Genomic DNA, 24,458 nt, shown 5'->3' with positions numbered 1-24,458 from the left:
TGAACTAAAGTGACAAGTTACCTATACCCTACACCCCTAACATACAGTGGTGCAGGGTAGCCTCTAGACATATTCTAGTTCAAAGTGTGGAGAAATTAAGGTACACAGGTATCACCAAGCCACAGAAACTCTGTAAGGCATAGAATGATAGGTCTTTCATTAGGATTCAAGGCCAGCAAACACCTCATGGGTTTTTCCTTCATCCTCTGGACTCTTGATTCTACCTTAAAATCATCTTTTACTTCCTTGAAAAGTAGCTTGTGTTTGTAGGTATGTAGCTTTTTCAGTCTGCTTCCTGCCTATAAAAGTTTGGGGAACTAAAGGTCTTTTAATTTTGTAATCCTCTATCCTTTTCAGTCTACTATTACAGTGCTTCAGCAAATACACTTCTCTCAGTACTATAAGTCTTTTATGAATTTTATTGAACTTACTCTCATTAGATAAAAGCCACACCCACAAATCCCTTCAAGAGAAGCCCTTAGCCATCTTGGTATGCCGAGATGACAGACGGACATCACCTTTATGCTTCTTAGAAGCCCTACTGCTTGACAAGACAGACTTCCAAGGTACTACTTGGATCTTTCCAAGATCTTAGAGGATTTTACAGCCACACCCTCAGCTTCACTTTCAGACCTTGTTTTCCTGCCAGGGCATTGAATTTGATCTTTCCCTGAAAGCCATTTCTCAATTCTAGCATCATTTGCTGACTAAAAAGGCAGACAATTTTGAAAATCAGCAATTCCTGTGCCCCTCTTGTTTATCAGGGTATCCTTTTCTGTCTCATATTTTACTATCACCAGCAAGAGGAAGCCAGGCAGCACTTTGGCACACCATCTGGAAGTCTCAGCTAGAACATCTAATTAGATACAATGTTGAGGTACAAGGTAGTATCAGGAGGTAATCATTGGGACCACTGTAGAAGTTGGCTACAACACTTAGAATGCAAAATAGTTATCAATTTGGAGAAGATAAACTGTTTTTAGAAATGTTGAGTTTCAGACATCCACATCAAGATGTTCAACTAATGGTAAATTGGGTTTGGAACGCATGAGAAGTATTTGAACTTAAATATTGGTTTGGGGAAATCAAGCACACATTGGTAGTAACTGAAATGAAGGATGTGGATGAGCCCTCTTAGGAAAAGCAAAACAAAAGAAGGACTCACAATCAGACACCAATATTTAACAGATAGCTTAAAAACAAAAGAAAAAACACCTAGCAACCAGAGAAATCAGAGGAAAAGCAAAACTGCAAAATGTTATGGAAAACAAGGGAAAAGAAGACAGAAGAGTGGCATGCTACAAAAAACTTCATCAAAGATGAAAACTGTTCAAAGAATTTGACAATCAAACAGAATCTTTAGCGAGTATAAACTCCAGGGTGTTAAGGAGTAAGTAAGTGACAAAGATCGGCCATTTACTACAGTGTAAATACTACCCCAAATGCTGAAGCTTTCTTCTCATTGCCCCCTATTTTATATCCTACTAGAGATTCCCTTCACTCCTTCCAAAGCTGCCATCTCTGGCCCCTCCAATGTTAGGATGCTCTGATTCTGAAAGGACATGTGATGGAGAGAGCAGTTCCCACTCTCATTCTCTGTCCCCGAATGTAGGACCATGTTTCTACTTCCTCCCAACACTTTCTGGTTGTAAACAAAAACACAATTATTCATTTCTATGGGGTCTTAACTTCTGTCTCCATGATACAGCCTAAAGAGAGTCATAAGAAGGATTGAGGCCAACATGAATATTCTAACACTAGACCCAGAGGTAATATGGGTCTTTTGCAACATGAACCCTTTCAGAGCTTTTCATCCCACTTTCCTCCCAAAAGCATTTACCCAATAACATAGTCTCATGTCACTTCAGCAGATTGCTAGTCTCTTATCAGGGATGGAAGCAGTTGAGGAAAGTATCAGGGGCCCAGAGTTGAATTAATATATTTTAGCAAACTCCAATCAGTTGATATTAGGGCCCTCCCATTTTGTTATCTCTTTCTCCTCATCCCATACCTCCATTTCTCCCATTGCACTTTACTAAAAGGTGCTAAGAATATACCCCCAAAGAACTGAAGAGTTTCCCAAACAAGGACACGTACAGGCACATCATAGTGGCACTATTCACAAGAGTCAAAAGATAGAAACACACAAAACATGTACATTAATAGAAATGGATAAAACAAATTGGAATATATTCATATAATGACGTATTATTCACCCATTAAACAAATGAAGTACTGATACTTTCTACAGCACGGATGGAGAATGGACTTCCAAAACACTATGCTAAGTAAAAGCTAAACACACAAATGTTACATACTCCATTTATATGAAATATCCAGAATAGATAAATCCTTAAAGACAGAATGCAGATTTGTGGCTGAGAGAAGTCTGGGGAGGAAGAGGATGAAATAGAAGGCAACCTAATAGGTAAGGGGTTTAACTTGGGAGTGATGGAAATGTTTGGTGCCTGCACAACACTGTGAACATACTACATGCCACTGAATTGTTCACCGTAAAATGGCTAATTTTGTTATATGAATTCACCTCCATAAATTATTTTTTGAAGGTGTCTTCTATAATGTGCTTAAAAATGTAAATGTCCTTTAAAGTGCTGATTCATTTACGTATCTCATTTGCATAAATGGCACTGTGGTCTACATCTTTCTCTTACGCATTTAACCATTCTGTTACACAAAAGTCTAAATCTTCACTAAAACTCTATGCTGGGGATCGATCCCTGGGTGGCTCAGCGGTTTAGCACCTGCCTTTGGCCCAGGGCACGGTCCTGGAGTCCCAGGATCGAGTCCCGCGTCGGGCTCCCTGCGTGGAGCCTGCTTCTCCCTCTGCCTGGGTCTCTGCCTGTGTCTCTGCCTCTCTCTCTAGCATGAATAAATAAATAAATCTTAAAAAAAAAAAATTCTATGCTATTCCTCCCTAGGCTCTTATGCTGACCAAAGTCATTTTCATTTTTTACTTGGAGAAAATTTTTAAATGTTTCTTTTATGTATTTTTCTTAAATTTTTCTTTAATGATATAATTTCAAGACTTCCAACTTACAGAGGGAATACTTGTTATCAAGATACTTTAATGTCACAACAAATGAGGAATGTCTATTCAAAATAACAAACCAGTTAGACTCACTTCTGCAAAAATTTCCTGAGCGTAGAGGGCCAAGAGCATTCATCAATAAAAATGAGTTATTTAAATAAATACAAGGAGATTTATTACAGAAGCCCTAAATAAGATCAAAATCCTAACTAATTCTGAAAAAAGAGAGTAAAAACATGCTCAGAGCTGTAACTGTACCTTATAGGCAAACAAGGGCCATACAGTAACCACCTTAAACCAAAGCTGCCAGAATGACATCACCTGGAAGTGTTCCCATCAATGAACCAAATGTTCCTCATGTGCTCACTTTTGCCTATTACTCCCAGTAAGTTTCTATGCCTACTTTAAGCAAGATTTTTTGATTAAAAAAGAGGGCACATTATCCAATTCCTCTGAACTGAGCACATGATAATGCAGATCAATTTATCCAACAGCAAGAGATTTGGTGACCTCAATTCCTTTTCTATTTACAATTTAGCACCAAAGCCCCTCCCTGTCTCCTGTCCCTTAGAGTTAACAGTGACAAAAGTTAGAAAGTATAAGCCAACAATCAAGAGGTTGTAAGCACTGTTTGAGGCAGAGAAACCAAATTAAGTCTCTATATTAGACTAAGAGTCTCTAATCAGCCACATCAGACTCTCCAGAGAGAGCACTCAATCACCACAAAGGTGATGCTCATGCACACAACTAGGCAACTGCTGGCCCAGCTTCTTGGTACTTGACATGGGGTCCACACACCATCAGCATCACTTGGGAGCCTGTAAGAAATGCAGACTCAAGCTCCACCCTAGACCCAACGCAATCAGAATCTACATTCTAAGAAAATCCTTCAGGTGGTTTGAGTCTTTGTAGACATAGTGTTCTGGAAAATAACAAAATAAGGAAAATATTTCTGACTAGGATTTACAGCAGTGTTTCTCCTTAGTATGAACACCAATCACCTAGGGATTATGGAGCTCACCATTAGGTCATCACCAAAAGTACTCAAATCCCATTCTTCTGATACATTGTGACCATTCAAAATTATTTTAAAGCAATTCCCTAGCATGGGAATGATTACAATACACCCAAATTATAATCATTTTAATTATATAGTTTCCATTAAGGAAGTAGTGTGGTTGCAATTTTGATCAGTGGCACTAGTTTTATTATTAGAGACTTCATCTTCTATTTTAAGGCTTAGTGAATAAATGTAAGCATGTGCTAATTACAATACACAGGTAAACAGATCCAACTTCAATAGTTACTTGTGATAAAAGTACACAGCATATATTTCTTCAGTTCTTCTCTGCAAAGAGCCTCAGTCACGTGCTGCTAGCAAAGGATTTGAGGACAAGGAGAGCAGTCAAGTTTTGTCACATGTGACAACAGGAGTAGGAACCAACTAGGAATGTTTAAAGGGAATTGCCAAGCGACATTGAGGGCCCAGAGGATTAAACATGATAAATCACCAAGTGGCTGGCAGGCTTTTCTCCAGCGTTGCTTGGCAGAGTAGGAGTAAAACCCATACCAAGAGGGTTGAGCAGAACAGAGCACTGGCGAACTAGGGTGGTGGAAGGTCAAAGGCATGAGGGCTGTGCTCTAGTAAAAGGCTAGTTACTGAGATGCTTAATCAACTTGGGTTACAATGAACCACACAGAAGCAGTGACAGGCTTTGTCAAACCACAGCATGGACTAAGGTACAGTCTTCCGTGGTGTTCAAATTAAACTTCACGTCAAAAATGAAGGAGTTCTAAAACTTACTCTTGAAAGAAAGGAGGAAAGGAACGAAGGAAAGGGGGAAGGGAGGGAAGAGGGAAGGGACACAAAATATTGAAATAGAGGCCTAAGAAGTTCTGAGACCAGACTGCTGGTGGCCAAAAGTGGGTAGACAAAAAGGGAATAAAAGAAAAAAAAGTTTTGTCATCAAATTACCCATGTCCTCCATTCTGAACGAAAACAAATACGTAATTGCTTAGTGAAACATGTCATGATGATGCCAAAACACATTTCATGAAGCAGTAGAGCACATTTAATGAAGGAGAACAGCACAGTAAAGCTTTAGAGCTCGCTGGAAATTCACACTCCTTCCGTGCAACTGTTCCCACCCCCTTTCCGAGAGTCACTTTTACAGGTGATATGTCTTGATCGTCAGGCCTTGTCTGAGCCTTTCCAGCCCCAGGGACTCCTTGCTTTATGAGGCTGACTCACTTTTAGTCATTTCTATGTCAAAAAAGTCCAAAGACTCCCTCACTATAATTGTAAAACACTGATCCTAAATCTGCCTACTTAATGGGAACTAAATCTCATCTTTCTCTCACAAGAGCTGCTTAGCTTAGCTACTTAGCTCTCCACCTCACACATGCCACACGCCTACAAGCCACCCCCAACCTCACATCTCCTCTTCATATACCCCCGGTTTTCTCGGTTCTCCTGTCATCCCAACTGGCCCTCCTCTGAATCAGCTGATTTTCTCAAGCTGGCATCCATGGAGTTCTTACCCTCTGCCAGGCAGCATGCTGAGGCACTTTATACAAACTATCTCCAATTCACACTATAAAAGCTTATGAAGTCTTATTGTTCCTATTTTACACGTGAGTGAACTGAGGCCTAAGAGGTGCAGAAGTGACCCGAGGTTGTCCAGGAAGCAGCGGAGCTAGGACTCAAATGGAGCTGCTCCAGTTCCAGAGTCTGTGCTCTTCACCACTAGATTCGTTTTCACCACAAGTGAAACAAATCACCACTCGTCAGTGGCTGAAAACAAGACAAGTTTATTATCTTCCAGCTCTGGAGGTCGGAAGTCCCAAATCAGTCTCCCTGGGTTAAAATCAAGGTGTTGGCAGGGCTATGTTTCTTCTGGAGGCTCTAGAAGAAAATCCATTTCTTTCTTCTTTTCCATTTGCTAGAGGCCTCTTCCCTCCACCCTCAAAACCAGCAGCATCAACCTCAGTCTCTATCAAACCATCCAATCCTCACTCTCTCTTCCACTTATGAGGACTCTCGGGATGATACTAGGCCCACCTGGATAATCCTGGAACTTCTCCCCATCTCAAAGTCAACTTTTTGGCACCTCAATTTTCCCTGGAACCCAATGTTCCCCCGCCTTACAACACATTGACTGGTTCCTGAATTAGAGCGTGAATATCGTTGGGTGCCATTCTGCCTGTGACAACCATCATACTTCCTTACAGATAGGTTCCTGTTTGCTAGGTCCTCTCTTCCCAAAATGAAACATCTGTAGCTAAGATAGGACTCCAGATGTGGTCAATTACAAGTCATCACTTGATGGGTCACTAACCAGGGTCCTCTTGCAAAAGGAGAGTAACAGTGATTTTGAAGATTTACTGAGGAAATAGATATGTAATTGGCAGTTTCTGGGATATAGCAAGTGGTCAGTAAATGGACCTTACTTCTCTTGTTATAGGACACAGGTACTTCGCATTGTGGCATCTCTATCATACTGTTGAGATGTGAGATAACAATAACCAGTTCACAATGACATCACAGTTTGCAAAAAGATGACCTGTGCATTTTAATGGGCCAGGAGGCTAGAGAAATTTGGAATAAGAATAAAGTGGATATAAAGAATCTGAAATGAAAATCATGTGATTTTTATAAAGTTATAAAATGCCTAAGTTTGCAGATAATATAAAATGGCTGGACTCTTATGACTCTAGGCCATTTTAAATTGCAGATTTCTATATTCAGTACATTAACTATGCCTTATTTTTCCAACATCCACAAAGAGGACCAGATACATTTCCCATGTTTTTATTTCATCTTTTTTTTTTTTTTAAATGAAAATAGTTCAAGTACAAAGCCCCAAGGCAAACTGCAGAAACTTCTCTCCAGGTTTACATGGATTTACATTCAGCTCCTTAAAAGTGAGCATTTGTATTCAACTGCTTAAGATTTTACCTACAGATATTACCTGGTCTACTTTTCTTCATATTGGCTATACCAAGGCCACAACAGACACTTTGTAGGAATGAAGATGTGCCTAAAAGGGAAAGGCTGGTAAAATGACTGAATAAACTGTAAATGAATAAAATGGGTATCATGTTAGGAAAATGCCCAGAGAAGAAACAATGCAGAGACTCCCATACTGTCCATAAGAAACTCCATACAATGGTTACTTTGGGGGGAATGCAGGCCTATTGTTGCCATGCTCCTTGAGAAGCCAGAGATGAGGATTCTATATGAAATCTAAGTATGCGAATGTTGGCTCAGATTTTTTTAAAAAAAGCAAAAACAATGTAAGCCAAATAAAATCCATCATGAGCCATTTTATGACCTCTAGCTAGTCTCCTGGACTCTCCATGGGACCAGCTCAGTAATATGTTGCTTTAGAACTTCTGTGTGTCATGGACAAGGCTGGCTTCTAATGTGATTTTCTTTCTTATTAAATAATCACAAATCATGTTTTTCATGATGTTGTCAGGGAACAATATCTAAGATTGACACTGATCACTTTGACATTTGCAAATCTGCAATCTTATGTAAACTGACTCAATTTCCAATTTCTCCCTTGATTCTCCCCTTCCCTCCACCAACCCTCTGGCTCCTTAGTTTACTATCTCAATAAACTACTGATGGAAAAACCCTGGCTTCTCTGTCAACCTATTAGCAAGTGCTATATGGTCTTCCATCAAAACAAACTCTGACCCCTTCTAGCATTTCCAATATTGTCACCATCGCCTCTTGCCTGAACTACTGTATAGTCAAGAGTTCTCTAAACAACAGAACAAGATACATATCTATATAGAAAGAGATTTATTTTATAAATAAACCCTAACCCTAAAAGGAACTGGCTCATGTAATTATGGAAGCTAAAGAGTCCCATGATCTGCCCATTTACAAGCTGGACACCAAGGAGGGCTGATGGTGTATTTCCAGTCCATGTCCAGAATCCTGAGAACCAGGAAAGGCAATAAAATGTTCCATTTTAAAGTAAATTCCAGTTTCAAAGCTGGCAAACTTGAGACCCAAGAAAAAGCCAATATTTTAGTTCAAGTCTGAAGGCAGGAAAATATCAATGTTATCAATGTTCTAGTTATGCAGTTAGGCAGGAGTCGTTTTTTCTGACTCACAGGAGGATTGATCTTTTTGCTTTAGTCAGCCCTTTGACTGATTATATGAGGCCCACCCACACTGGGGAAAACAATCTGATTTCCTCAAGCTACAGATTCAAATGTTAATCTCATCCAAAACACCCTCACAGACACATGCAGAATAATGTAATAATGTCCAACCAATCATCTGGACACTCCATGGCTTGTCAAGCTAACACAAAATTAGTCATTACAACTACCAAAACTATTCTTTAACAGGCCTTACTGCTTCTTGATTTCCTTCAGTCTATTGTTCACAAACCAACTTGGTGATTTTTTTATTTTACATATTACTGAGGCATAATTCACATATAAGTCATAAATGTAAATGTATAATTCAATGGTTTCTAGTATATTCAGATATGTGCATCCTTTACCACAGGCAACCAATAACCTCTAACAAATTAAATTGCCCCCAATAGCTTCTCATCATGCTAGGAGTAAAATGTGATCTATCCACCAAAGCCTATGAAGCCTCGTACAATCTTGCTGGCTTACTTCTATCCACCTTGCTTCGTTCCAGAGCCACAGTCCTTCTTGATCCAGCTTGATCCAGTCTTGATCCTCCCTCTTTTCCTTCTGTCTCAAAAAGTCCCAGATTTTCCCCCTCCCTCACTTCATGCAGGTCCCTGATCAAATGCCAACTCCAGGAATAAGATATCTCTGAGCACCTTTTTTGAAACACTTCTCCATATACTCAACTCAATCATTCTCTACCCATTCACTTTATTTTTTCACTGTAATTATTGGCAACTGACAAGATATATATTCTGCATGGCAACTATTAGTACCTTATGGGTATTACTGATCTATTGATTATACTCCATTAGGAGAGAAACTTTTTCTGCCTTACTTGTGGCTGTGTTCCAAGATCTTAGAATAGTACCTGGCACATAGTAGGTGTTCAATAAATACTTTTTTTTTTCAATAAATACTTTTAGGAAGGGAAGGATAGTTGTGGGCATAAGGCTCATCAAATGACCAATGTATTCATACCAGTCTTCCACCTGGGTTCTATTTATTATTAATCTCATTTGAGTTGTTTCCAATTTCTACATAACAAAAGGTTCCTAAAGAGAGATGTTCCAAGCATTTTAGTATCTGAGTAAAACTATCATGTAGGATATAACCTACTCTGAATCAATTTTTCTTTGACTCTACATGTTAATCATGCTGTTAGTTTAGGAATTATAATTCATTAATGTTTTTTTAACAGATTGCCCTCAAGGCTGAAAGTTGGCATATGTTCATCTTAGATTTAAAAACAACTAGGTTTTGGAACTCTAGGGAAGTGCTCCTAAACTTGTGCCAATGCCATGACTAAGAAATTATGGCTCAAAATAAAACAGGAGTTTCCTGATTTACAGTCCCGCATCATTATGAGGGTACTGAAAATAACTTTAATGTTAATACTAAGTTTTTGAGTTTCCATTCCTGGTGATACTTATCTTTACTGGAAGTTGGAGAGAAGAGAAGACAAAGAGACTCTTGAGGGAATCACCTAAAATTTTTTTTTTAAGATTTTATTTATTTATTCATGAGAGACAGAGAGAGAGAGAGAGAGAGAGAGAGAGAGAGAGAGAGGCAGAGACACAGGCAGAGGGAGAAGCAGGCTCCCCAGAGGGAGCCCAATGCAGGATTCGATCCCAGGACCCCGGGATCATGTCCTGGGCCAAAGGAAGGCGCTCAACTGCTGAGCCACACAGACGTCCCTAAAATTTCTTTATAAATAACGCATTATCATTGACTTATTTATATGCCATTTATCTGGAAGTATTAAGACATTTGGATATTTACTATCTAATATTTGTTACCTTGAAAACAGCCAATGGACAATCCCCATTTAGTCCGTTTTCTCAACTTAATTATCAGATAACCCCAAAGTATTTCAAAATACTGAAGGTGACCCACAGAAATTCCAATACAATATATGTTAGAAGAAAATTAAAGTACAACCACAGAAAATGTCATTTTCAATGCATAAAGTGGCCTTATTTCTAGCAAATAGACAGCTTTTATGCTACAATGTCTTACGTAAGTGTAATGCATTAAATAACGGCAATGCTACAGTACTCTCCTGTAACTTCATTAAGAAAAAAAAGCACATTTTTGTTATTGGTGTTCTGTTTATAAGGAAAATAAGATTAACAAACTAGAAAAATAAAAATAGGTTAAATTTTATTGTTTGAGGCATTTTTATACAACTTGTAATGGTGGTTTACCCTCCCTTTGAAATAAAAAGATCTCTTTAGTGTAGGTTTAATCATGAAACCACAATTGAGCAATTTTAATCAAGTTTATTGATATCATCTAACCTCCCCTGTCTCTACTAGGAAATGGAAGAAAAAATCATTTAACTCAATAAAACACTAAGGTCTAATTCCACATCTATGAAATTGTTCCAATACAGTGAGAGGGGAGAAATGAACAATAATTAAAGAACATGGTCATTTTTATAAAACATCTAGCCTTCATTAATTATTAACTGTGAGGAAAATGAGAACATGAAAACTAAATAAGAGTTAAGGCAGAAGCAGTGTTATGGGAGGGGACCTCAATGTTGTTTCCCATTCATTTGGAGATGGGGATCATTGCAGCCAGAATAAGCTCAGCGTGAACACTGCTCTTACTGGCTAAAAGATCAAAAAAGCATGACCTGTGAATGAATGAATGAAAAAGATTTTGCTTGGTGGAAGCCTCTCCCAAATGTGCTAGGTGGAGATCTCAAACAAATCCACAAAATCAGCAATAAAATCCAAGAACAGAAAATAGGCACTACTGATCTTAGCATTAAATGGTTATTTTAAACAAGCTCTAAAATATCATCTTCCCATCTCTTCCCATGGTGTCACTTTTTTACCAGGTTTTATATACGTCAACACTGAAATATATCCACACATGTATCTTACTTGCTTATTACCAACTAGATAGAGATTCTCTCTAAAACACATACTGTGTTTGACCCAGTACAGAGCAATCCTTGGTCACTACTCTTTTAAGCAAAGCATGTGTTAGTTGTTCATCCAAGCCACATTTTAATGTTCCCTAAGTAATTTCTTTTCAACCATACAAAATTTATTCCTGCCTTCTAACCAGAAAAGTGCCACCCTTGAATGAAAATAATAATTATATTCATTCTTCCTGTATTATTTCAACTTGGATAAGAAAGAAGAGGAAACAGAGTGGGCTTTTTCCCTGAAAACACTCCTGTCTTGAGGTCTCACATTTTGGCTTTATTTGTAAAAGAGATCACAAGCTCAATGTCCTACAAACTTCCCCTCTCCCAACCCCTTCGTTCTTCATGCCCTGAGAAAGAGTGGATATATATATAGTTACTGACTGAGAGTGGGTTTTAAAAAGTACATGATAAAACCTGGATGAGATTATTTAAAGTTTACAGCTGATTCCTCAGGTGGACTTTCTATTACTGGTGGAAAGGAACAACCAGATGTTTCAATAGTGACCTTGGCTCAGACTAGGTCATGCTACTTTGCTGACACTTAAGTGTACAGGAGAGTAAAGATGAATCAGAAATAATTTTACACAGGCACATGAACATTAACCACTAATATCCTTATGAAAAACGGCAGTAAGAATAGACCGATAGACCTGCGTTACTTCTTGAAGTAACCGTTATGAAGCCAAGAGAAACTGACACATGCAACAGCTTAAGCTAGCTGGCATCTTTGCCCATTTCCTGCATTCTACAGCATTTCTGAATGAGAAGACAACCTTTCCAGTGTCTACAGTCACACCTTACACATTCCTCTCTCAAAAATAATCTTAAAGAGTAACCCTTTAGAGGAAATATGCTCAAATTCAGCCCATATTTTTGAAGCAAGTGTGGATATACTGAAGAGGCGGGGGGGTGGGGAGGCAGCAAGGGAGAAGGAGAGCAAATCTTAAGAAGGCTCCATGCCCAACAAGGAGTCAATGCAGGGCTCCATCCCACAACCCTGAGGATCATGACCTGAGCCAAAATCAAGAGGCAGATGCTTAACTGACTGAGCCACCCAGATGCCCCAAGAAGATTTTTATACTAAGCCCACTGGTAGACACAAACTTTCAAACAAATTATTCAAACCAAATTTTCTAGAAACCATTGCTTTTCTGCGAAACTGCAATTGAAATGGCAGGCATAAGTAGATCATTCAAATCTATACTCAGCAGGCAAACTAGCCCATGTAAAGGGGTAGTGTTTACTTTCTTAACTCTTTAGCTCTGCGGCTCTTAGCCAGGGATGATTTTACCTCATAATGGTCATTGACAATGTCAGAAGACCTTTTTAGCTGTCATAATTTCAGGGTGGGGAACATAGTGGTACTAGCATCTAGTGAGTAGAGTACAGGGAAGCTCTAAACATTCTACAATGCACAAGAAAGACCCCCCAACAAGGAACTATCTGGCCCAACATGTCAATACTCAGTGGCGCCAAGGTTGAGTAATCTTGCTTTAGTAAATACAATTAAATCAATAGGGGTCCAAGACAACTGTAAGTCTCAGGGTTAAGAACTTCCTTGATGTTCTCTGCATGTATTATATTTCATGCATGTTAACACATCAGATGGTAAACATTATTCTGGTTCAATGGCTCTTTTCATAATCAGAATATCTTGCTTGTTTCTCAGGGTTTTATTCTGAGGTTGAGTTTTTGAATTCCCAAATAAAGTTTTAGTTTTGAGTTTCAGTGAATTGAACATACCCACACTTAACACCAGCTAATTTTTGGGGTGAGGGTTTTCTTTTTTTAGCATGGCTTTGTGAAGAATATAAAGAATAAAAAGAGAAAATGTATTTCTTTAAAAACTGAAACTTAGTCAAGTGAGAAAAATCGTATCTCTTTATATATGAGAACATGGTTCATGCCTTCACAAAGACAAAATAATCATTAAATCATATGAATGTTTCAAGCAAAGCCTTCAATATATTTCTAAATCATCTAGACACTTTTCTCTCCATATTGTCATTGCTCAGAGGATATATCATGTGTTTCACAAAGGTCCATCTACAAACAGGATAAACTCATTGCTTTGGCTTCAACACTAAATATACATAGTAACTGACATGAAATGGATAAAAGTTATAGGAAAAGGAAAGAGTAAGAAAGGAGTGATGGAAAACAGGGCTTGGAGCACAAAAATTGTGTAATTCTTTCTATATTTAACTTAACTTGATATTATACCCCAGAGAAACCTCATTCACAGAACCTTCTTTAACCTACACACCTGAACTCAGTGAACCAAAGGCTATCTACACTCCTAACCACAGCCCATTTTGCCAAGATGACACTCTTCTCAAGGAATGCATCTACCAGCTGGCCAGTGACCTAGGATATTTGTAGCCTGGAAAGACAAGGTAATTTGATTCACTCAGATTCCTCTCTTGGGAACCTCAACTGAGACACTGAGACCCACCATTTCCTGTTTGCAATGAGGCAGAAAAAAGTAATCACGTGGAATGTGATTGTCATACTTACGGCTGAACACCAAATTAATGAGGGTCCTCTGAAAAATCCTTAAAACACTTCATCTCACTTCACTTGAAAGTATCTTTGCTCTTTTGCTCTTTGTAACTAAAAAAGCATTAACTGCATATAAAACTGATGAATCAGATTAAGGTCTTTGGATGGACCAATGTCAATTTCCTGGTTTAATACTGTATCACAGTTATGCAAAATGTTATCACGGGGGAAACTGGGTTGGGCACAGAGGACCTCTCTGTACTGGTTTGTTTGTTTGTTTTCAAATTCCTGTGAATGTCTGTTTCAAAATAAAAAGATTTTTTAAAGCAAGTATTAATACTAAAAAAAAAATTGACCTCTTTGTATTAGTTTCCTAGCACTGCCATGACAAAGTCCCACAAACTGAGTAGCTTAAAACAAGAGATTTATTTTCCCACAGTTCTAGAGGCTAAAAGTCCAAAATCAAGGTGTCCACAAAACCATGATTCTATGAATTCTGTAAAGAAACTATTCCTCGCCTCTTAAAGCTTCTGGTGGTTTGCTGGCAATCTATGGTGTTCCTTGACGAGAGATGTATCACCCCAGTCCTCCACTGTCACATGCCATTCTTCCTGGGTATATCGGTCTTCACATAGTCATCTTCTTATAAGGACATCATACTATATTAGGGGCCTACAATACTCCATGATGACTTCAGCTTTACTAAGTACATCATCTGCAACAACCCTATTCACAAATAAGATCACATTCTGAGATACTGGGATTTAGGACTTTAATATATTATGTTTGGGGGGGGTGGGCACAATTCAATCTACAACACTATCCCTTCAGAGACCTAATTCTACAGTTCACTATTTTTTACAATTGAAATTTTTCCCATTTATTCATTAAAAAAATCTTTGAGGGGCACCAGGTGACTCCATCGGTAAAGCATCTGCCTTCAGCTCAGGGTCCTAGAATCCAGCCCAGCATTGGGCTCTCCACTTGATGGGGAGTCTGTTTCTCTCTCTCCCTCTGTGTGCTCGCTCACTCTCTCTTGCTCTCTCAGGTAAATAAAATATTTTTTAAAAAAATCTTTGACCTCCAAATGTATCAGTCATTAACTTAGTTGCTGTGAACACAGAAATTACTAGTATAAAGAGTCAAGCTCAGGTTTTTTTTTTTAATCTCTCCTCTCTACACATCAAAAATGTAGGTTTCTGACACACTCCTTCTTGAGGAATTCTTAGAGGTCAATCTTCATAGTCCAGCTATGACTGCTCATAAGTGTTCAACAAGTGTCTATTATAATTATCCGCAACACAATTATATCTGGTGTTTTCTTGCTCATTTGCTAATTTATTTGCCAGATCCTGCTCCACCACTAGAACAGAAACTCTGAGGATAAGATCCTTATCTGCCTTTATTCCTCCAATATATCCATATAAACTAGAAAAGTTCTTGACCTAGTAGACAATTATTTGTTTAAAAAATAAACGTGCGAGAATATGGGGTAACTGAGTGATGGTCTAATGTGATGGGCACATGATATGATGAGCACTGGGTGTTATATGCAACTGACAAATTATTGAACACTAAAAAAAAATGAATGTCCAACAAAAGAACATTCATTGAGCATCTGTATGTCAGACTATCCATATAACCCTTTTATATCCACATATGACAACCCTACCAGGTAGATGCTGGAGCTCTAACGCATACTTCAAATTGAAGGTTCAAGAAATTTTGACATAACCATCCTGACACACAAACATGGGAAGAAGGAGTCATATGAGGCGTGATGACAACTTCAAACCAATTATAGCCCAATTCTGCAACTGTGGTTATTCTTATGCTCCTACATCCCATTGAAAATGTTCAGTGTCCTGTATTTGGGAAATCATACTATTTAATATTCCGGAAATACATTTCATTTTAGTTTCTAGAGATAAAATCCAAACAAGATAGAATTTCCATGCTTAAAATAGAAATAGTTGGAGATGTTTGGATTTAAATATAAAATATATTTGGCTTTCATCTAATCATAGAATCAGAAGATTGAATAAAACCTCTAGTGGCCAATAACAACAAACCACCACAATTCAAGCATTCCAAATATGCGGGGTGTTTGAAATCATAGGCTAATTTCATTTAAAATCCTTGTAATTGATCCAAGAAATAACAATTCAAAATCTAAGCATCAAAATACGAATAATTCAAGCCACTTGAAAAGATTTCAATATGATTGAGACTTTTAATTTTCACAGAACTTATTTTGTAAAAATGATTTTCATATAAGGCTTATTTATTTTTATTAAACTGAATGTTTTTTTTTTCCTAGAAAGACTTGAAAACCAAATATCCTTTATTCCTTAAATACCTTCTGATTGCTATATTACTAGAAGTAATTCATACATATATGTATATTGCTATGCATTCATATATATAGCTTCATATAGCAATATATGCATACGATAGGTTTTTTACCTAACCAAATTTGAAACCAATAAATATTGTGTCATGATAGAAATCATGTCATGACAGAAATGAAATAGAAATAACTTGGTAAGAAAGAAGGAATTAATATGTGAGCCCAACTGTTCTGGAAACTTTATATATAGATCTATATTTCAAAAGAAAATTGTTATTAATCTTTCAAAACAAAAAGAAAGCTCTTGTCTCCTAAACAGATATTTTCCAATAATACACAACCTATAATCAACTTATTCCTGTCAAAAATTTTAATGAGATTTTCACACCAGCTGTAAATCCAGAAATTTTGATATTACTACCTTTAATCCTTCATGACTTTGACATCTGCAAACAAATGGCTGGCCAAACATAGGGTTCTCAAATATAATAAGCAGCTTGACAATTCCAAAGATATTACATATTATATAGGTGTGTGTGTATTTAATTCCAGGTATTAGCTGTGTTAAACTTCAGTGTTTTATAAAAGTAACTTGTTTAAACGGATTCCTATCATCAGCTTTGATTCTTAGGGGTTGCTAACATTTTGAAAATAATCCATAATTTGTACTTAATTATAAATTATTTATTGTCAAAGTTACAGCCCTACCTTGTTATTGGTCTTTAATTATTATCAATTCACTAGAATATCTATATAATGATAGTGCAGGATATTTTTCATACACAAAATCCAAATTTAAAGCTACTAGGAGGGGATCCCTGGATGGCTCAGCGGTTTAGCGCCTGCCTTTGGCCCAGGGCGGGATGTGGAATCCCTGGATCAAGTCCCACGTCGGGCTCCCAGCAGGGAGCCTGCTTCTCCCTCCTCCTGTGTCTCTGCCTCTCTGTCACTCTCTCTATGTCTATCATAAATAAATAAATAAATCTTTAAAAAATAATAAAATAAAATAAAGCTACTAGGAATCTAGAGATTTATCCCATAGTCCTTTCATGGAATATATTACTGAAGCAAGAGAAGATATTGACCTACTCAGTATCACATATAACTTTGGTAGGAAATCTACAACATAAAGCAAAAGTGTTGCAAATACATTCCATGATCTACAGGCTAAGTGAGGGTTATGCATAAACATGAGGCAAGAGAAAACATGGGGAACATGCATGGGGAACATGCACAGTTTCCCTAACTGTGGTCAACTAGCAAACAAAGTATGCAGGGCTGAGCTTCAGAAAGAATATGATCATAAACAAATACAATTTGTGGAAGAAATAAGCCAGGAAAAGAGGATATATGAAGTTTCAGGGCACAAAATGCAAAATGGATACATAAATAAGTAAATGGCTGCCTGTCTCTTAGCAGAACGGAAACAGAAAGAACTGAAGATAGAAGGAGGACATCACTGAAAATACTTTTCTTGAGCAAGAAACTCCAAACCTAATCTCTATGATAATTCCAGATAAGAGTACCAGTCTATGCCCATCTTTTTTACATTTCAAAAACAAATCTAGTTTTGAAGACAATTTTTTACTTACCAAACCTGCTATAGGTGTGGATAATCTATTAATCTTCTTAATGACACCAGGCTTAAGTTTATTAACCAAACTGCAAGTAAAGAAATGACATATGCAATTACAAGAATGCCAATATCACCTCGGTATTATTTTTAACATTTTCAAAAATCATGTATATCACTATTCTAACCCCCATATGTGATTCAGAGCCAAGAGCTCAATAAAAGGCATTTTCTTTCTCTCAAGAAAAGAAGACACAGAGCAAAAAGAACATCATTGCAAACAATGGTGAGTGTCGTCTTAGACCAATATAGACACATTGGTATACTCAAAGCCATGTTCCTAAAAATAGTTCCACATTTGTTAAAGGTAGTATTTGATTCTGTTTCAAGAGCCAGTTTAAGAATCTCCTTCAATTATAATCCAGTTCTCTTAGACCTAAGAATATTTTTTCTATTAATCATTTTAACTATATTTTCTGAAACTGATCTTTACTTTAAAAGGTAGTTTTGAATCACATTATTCTTCCAGATTTGTTTACTGAAGTTGACATTATATTAGTTTCAGGTATAAAACAGTGATTGGACATTTATATACATTATGAAATGATCACCATTATAAGTCTAGCTACCATCTGTCATCATACAAAGTAATTATAATATTATTGACTATATTCCCTATGCTCTACTTTACATCTCCATGACTTATTTTATAACCAGAGTTTGTACATCTTAATCCCATTTCACCCATTCTCCCTACCCACCAGTTTGTTCTCTATATTTATGAGTCTGTTTTGTTTTTTTTTTTTTTTTGGATTCTACCTGTAAATGAAGTCATACAGTATTTGTCTTTCTCTGTCTGATTTCCCTTAGTGTAATACCCTCTAGATCTATCCATGTTGTCATAACTGTATTTTGCCAGATTTAAAGGGTACAGCAGAACTCATCCCCATAGCCACCTAGTTCTTACTGCTAACTCATTCAAATACGTGACTGATGCTTTATTACCAGAACAGAGTGACTGGATAAAAATTAAATGTACCCAAACTCCCCAAAATGGCTAACAGTTACTTCAGAATCTAACATTGAGCACATTTAAGTTACTATGACTGAATCTGCAAAGGTATCTGTCTCTACATTCCAGAAATGAAAAAAGCAGCTACCTTTGAAGACTGTAACTCAGAGTGTAACTTTTGGTCCTAAATCTAGTTATTGTGAATCTATGTTTTTTGTTGCTCTTCACTGATACAGTGCTAAGCCATGGAGACATTTAATATTATAGTAATGCTTTTTTACTAATTCTAGCTTGGTTAATTATTAGTCACTGTCAGAAGACAGTAATTTAAAACGGTGATTTTCCTATTTAATAATCTAGCTACAAAAAAGCAATTCTTTACTCTGTAAACAGAGCTCCAAAAGGAAAGCAAATATAGGAGAAATAACCAAACATTCTTAATTTACTGGTTTACTGGTCTCCTCTTCACAATAGGCAACAGAAAAAAAAAAAAAAAAAAACTGACACTTGTGGAATGTCACTCCTTCAACATTCCAGAGATTTATATATACACTTGAATGTACTAAAAATAAGGACGACAAAAGTCTCAATTTAATAACCTTCAGAATGTTGTTCAACAGGATTCAAAACTACAAAACGATGGCTTATGAAGATTTAGTCTGGTGAACAAAAGATATTTTTTCTGTTTTCACAGTTCCTTCACACAAAGATCTTTAGACAACTTAATATAAATAATAAAATTGCCCTCTCAACATCAAGCATTTCCTAGAACTGTTACTCTCTGATTCTTAATTTCTTAACTGTGCACTGAAGGCCAGCTAGGAAGGAAGGCTTTCTCCCCTCATAGCTGAATTATTTTTCTTTAATGGCTAAGCAAGGAGCTAGAAAAAAGTTGAGGTTTCTAAGAAATGACAGTTGCAAATTAATTCTTCTAGTCATTCTTGATTTACTAGGTATTTATTAAATTCTATTACCAGTGACATCTTGCAATGCTTAAAAGAACCAATAACTGGAACATTACTTAGTAGCAACATATTAAATCAAGAAATGCATAGAGTTGTTGACCACTAGCTTGGTAATGACTCCTACAGTAACTTGGATCTTAAAATATAATCTTTCAGTGACATAAAAAGTTAGAGACTAAAGTGAGCTGGGCCAACTTATCAAACGCCAGGAAAGTCTGGCATCAGTTGTCTTTTCTGGAGGAAGAGTGTCATAAATTCCTCCTCCACCCATTTGAGTCACTGATGACTTTGGCCAGATCATTCAATTTACCTGTTTACTTCACTTATCATTTTTATATTACAGTGTTAGTAATACCAAGAGCATCTTTTAAAAACACGTTTTGGATTGAGTAACAACATAGCCTATACTCAATCAATTCGGCAAAAGGAAGTAAAGAATTGAAGGAAGTAAAGGAACCAGCACAGATAATGATGTATCCCAAAAATGAGTTGACTCCTCCCTCACCAGAAGGTTCCACAGCTATTACCTAAAAACAACATACACACTGCAGATTGGTTTCCTTCTCAACTCCTGAGCCTCCCAGTACGTGTATAAACACAGAAATAACCACAAGGCAAAAACAACACTCTGATTAACACACAGAACTACCCTGTAAAAGTTGCGTCACTAGAGAAAAACACTGTTTTACTCTATCAAGGGTTAAAATGGTATCACTTCTAAGCATTACAGCATGGAGAAAATGCACATATGGTTTTGGCAAATACTGAACTTCCAATCAAATTATGAATCATGAATAATTATTTTCACATCCAATTAAAGGAAAAACTTTTAGGATATTTCTTCTAGGGAAGAAAGTAGATTTCATAAAATCTAAACTTCTGTGAAATTTAAGGATATCTAAAAAAAAAAAAATTGGAGCATAGTCTTATACCAAATAAAATACAAGTGCCACACAAGGGAGATAATACTCTCTTTTAAAAATAGAACTTCTTTACATAATAAGGGTTCTTCAATTACACATGTGGAATTTGTAAAGACAACACTCACTTGAGGTCACTGGCTTTATTCAAGAATCATATAACATGATAACATGATAACATATAACATATAACATGATAACCATATAACAGATGTCTTTGTGCACAAAGAAGTAGAGACAGTCAGGGACCATTTATCTGCCTGCAAGCCCACGGTTCCTCTAATCCTATGTGTAGTTATACCTCTACTCCCCAAGCCTTCCCTCAGGCCATGACATAAGCCTAGTTGTGTGCTTTGTTAGCATATCAGAGATTTGCTCTTTTGGTAAGATTAAAACCAGAACAGAAAACACCTAGTCATTTGCTATCTCCTGTGGTAGACCACACTGGCAAAAGCCTGCAATCCCTCTTCTTCAGCTCATTCCTTCATTGTTGTCTCCTTCCTTTTCTTCTCTCCAAAACATCCTGCCCACTCCCTCCAAGGGAGCTAATTACATAATAGATGCTAGAAGGCTGCCTCTGTTCCGAAACCTTGTCACCAGTGAATGTGACCTGACTTTAAACATAACTCAGAGGTGACACTCCAAGAAAACTGTACATAAAGTTCAATGTAACATCTAGCTCAGTTAAAAATGGTTTCAATAAGAACTAGAATTTGGTGCTCTGTCTCTGGAAACTAGTTCCAAATGCCAAACCTCATTTCCCCTTTATCAGAAAGCCCTTCAGCAGGTACACCTTTCAATTTCCTACTTCCAAAGATCTTTTCCAAATGTCCTAGAGACATTGACCTCAAAGAGCTTATCAATACACTGAAAGTGAACTTTCTAACCTATGAATTATTTGGTCAATCACACATACATATTTCTATTATCTTTCTGTTGACTACATTTTCTAAATATATATCCCCACATTAATCAAATTTTCCTATCGGTAACTAAATTTTTTAAAGACATAATGAAGATATTATGTTTTGTTTTGTTTTGTTTTTACAAATTAAAGAAGTGGTTTTTGTTTTATCTGTTATTTAGCACCTCTTCCTTTGCCTAGTTTTCTTCTAGATGCAAGTCTGCCCATAAACACCTGAATGCTTAGTAAAGACAGAGCATTGCACTAAGGACACAGTGAAGCTGCTAAGTACAAGGATATTCTCTCATTCCAAATATCTCCTAGCACTTATTAGCGAGGTACCTGGTATTGTGTAGGTGCTTTAAAAATATCTGCAAAAACACCTGCTAGCTAACATTTAATACAGAAGTTTTTCTGTGATCTAAAATCTGTCTTCTAAAAAAAAAAAAAAAAAAAAAAAATCTGTCTTCTTTATAGAAATAAATTTAGAAAAATGTTAACCGTTAGTTTCACTCAGATGTGGGAAATCATTTTAGGCTGTTCCCAACAAGGATACCTCCCTCTATTAGGTTTTCTGTTGCCAGACAAGTCAAACCTTGATGTTGTCTCTCCTGTCAAATGCTGACCAATAAACTATCAGATATATTAATTTGGACAAGTTATCTTAAGTAAATTCCTTACTAAGATTTTTTATTATTACCTCCATTTAAAGCCATAAGCTATAATATGTTTAAAATAAAAACCACATTGAGTAATTAATGATCACATTTCCTTGGGTAAAGTAAGAAGCATATAAAATTTAAAATTTTTAAATTTGGGGTGCCTAGGTGGTTCAGTAGGTAGGCGTCCAACTCTTGGTTTGGGCTCAGGTCATGATCTCAGGCTTGTGAGACTGAGCCCTATTGGGCTTTGTGCTGGGTGTGGAGCCTGCCTAAGATATTCATATTCTCTCTCTCTCCCTCCCTCCCTCCCTCCCTCCCCGCCCCCCACCACTCCACACCCCCCCCCCTTCTCTTAAAAAAAAAGTTTAAAAGCATTCAATATAAGCATTTATGGTCACTTTAATATTTTCAAAGATCAGTAGTAAAATTAATATAAGTTTAGTTTCTAGAATTCCTGTGGTAATTTTGTATAGTGTAGAGTTAGACTATAGCACAAATAGTTAACAATGAGTGCTAAGATGGGAAAGTGTGTGCAAGAGCAACAGGTCAGTATTAATACACCTCATGATTATAGTTTTATTATGACAGGACTTTTACTTAGCCTGTTAGGCCCGAAGCATTCTGAATGAAGTGAGTCGAGCAAAGTTTGAGTCGTCTGACAACAGACTCCTCTTGTTTTAAACCACCTCAACTGTTAGAGCACTAAGGGAGCTCACTCAAACAGGACATTTCCCAATACCACATCAATAGCAAAAAAGCATCTAGCAGGGGCCTCTGAGTTCCTGTCCTGGTTCTGTTGTTTACTCTTAAGTAACATCTCTAAATTCCTCTCCACCCCTGCAAACAAATCAGAGTGCTATGTTGTTCTCTTATAGATGGACTTGGGTTCACTCCAATTTTTGCCACTATGAAAATGCTTCTAATGTTTGTCTGTATGCATTTCTTCATCCCTGGCTCCTTAAAGCTTCCTACATTCTGTTTCTAGAAATAAAAACATCAGCGTCAAACTCTTAATACTTGTCTGGCAAGGAATTTGGCCAAGTGAATCAATTTACTTTTGCCTCAGCAGGCACCATTCATGTGCCCACCTCCTGGTAGGATAGAACTGCAGCAGCCCAGTCCCTCTGCGCATCAGCTGCATGATTTTCCTAAGAGCTGCCAACTTTATAACCACCACTCTTAAGGGGTATACAAGATTTCACTGATTTTATCAACCACATTATAGATATTTAAGGTATTTTTTATATTTTCCACTATGAAAAATCTTTATACATAGTCCCCCCATTTTGTAATTTTTTTTTTTTATTCTCAAGAGGAAAGATTATTGGGGAAAATCCTGTAATTTTCATGGTAAGTTAACATACAGATTATATTAACTAAAAAACTAGCATGTAATTACTTGACAGGTATTGTTAACACTGCTTTTCAGAACTGTACTAGTTTACATTCAATTGGTCATTTTGAACATATACCATTTTGCCATAATATGCCATCATTTTGTAACATTTCAAATTATTTACCATCTTCAACTTAAAAATAGTATCTGGGGCAGACCAGGTGGCTCAGCGGTTTAGTGCCACCTTCAGCCCAGGTCATGATCCTGGAGTCCCATGTCAGGCTCCCTGCATGGAGCCTGCTTCTCCCTTTGCCTGTGTCTCTGCCTCTGTGTGTGTGTGTGTGTGTGTGTGTGTGTGTGTGTGTGTGTGTGTCTCATGAATAAATAAAAATATTTAAAAAAAAATAGTATCTGGTTTTAGCATAATTATTTCTTACTAATGAAAATGAAGATTTTACTCCTTATTTCCAGCACTTATTCCACAGTTTATTTATTTGTGAAGTATCTGGTTACATCTTTTGCTCATTTGTCTACTCATTTCCTATTCCAAATGTGTATCTCACCAGTGTATTTGAACTTTAGATAATGTTTAAGTCATTTTGCTTAATGTATTTTTCTCAGAATGTTGTTAGAATATTTAATATGGATTTAAATTTATTTATTTTTCCCTCACTCCTTCAAAACTTAGAATTTTAAACTGCCTCGAAAGGTTTTAACTCTTCAATTTTATTTTTTCAGCTTTGTATTATTTTTACCTTGGCTATTTGGTGGGCTTACAAATTCATCCTTAGACAATTACTTATCCCAATACAATGACCTGAGTGATTGATCTCTTTTGTGTGTTTTCATATCTCCTTTATCATAAATTCCTATGTGTAAGAATGTATTTTGGACCTTGTTCCTGTATTAATATGCACATTTACAAAGCAATCCATAATATTTATTTTTTTCCAATCCATAAAATTTAATTACTGTGCTTTGTCATGTTTGTCACATGTTCTATGGTTGAGACAAGCTCATTTCACAGATATTTTTATTTTTAGAACTTTTCCTATTCTTATCTTCTTATTCTTCC

General features: G+C 36.8%; 1 protein-coding gene across 26 annotated transcripts in view; it reads right to left on the bottom strand.

Moving 5' to 3' along the window:
* Positions 1-24,458, bottom strand: part of LMO7 (LIM domain 7) — a 197,600-nt gene that overhangs the window by 97,697 nt on the left and 75,445 nt on the right. For 25 of the 26 annotated variants that reach the window (XM_035704488.2, XM_049099283.1, XM_049099284.1 and 22 more), the window contains exon 4: positions 17,604-17,673. The exons of the other annotated variant lie outside the window; for it this stretch is intronic. In XM_035704488.2, coding sequence (XP_035560381.2) covers positions 17,604-17,673 — 70 coding nt within the window. The remainder of the gene's footprint in view (positions 1-17,603; positions 17,674-24,458) is intronic. 26 annotated transcript variants of the gene reach the window in all.

This window comes from Canis lupus, chromosome 22 (assembly GCF_003254725.2).
Source record: "Canis lupus dingo isolate Sandy chromosome 22, ASM325472v2, whole genome shotgun sequence".
NCBI lineage: Eukaryota > Metazoa > Chordata > Mammalia > Carnivora > Canidae > Canis > Canis lupus.
Note: the sequence above shows the minus strand (reverse complement) of the source record. Positions and strands in the feature narration are given on the sequence as shown.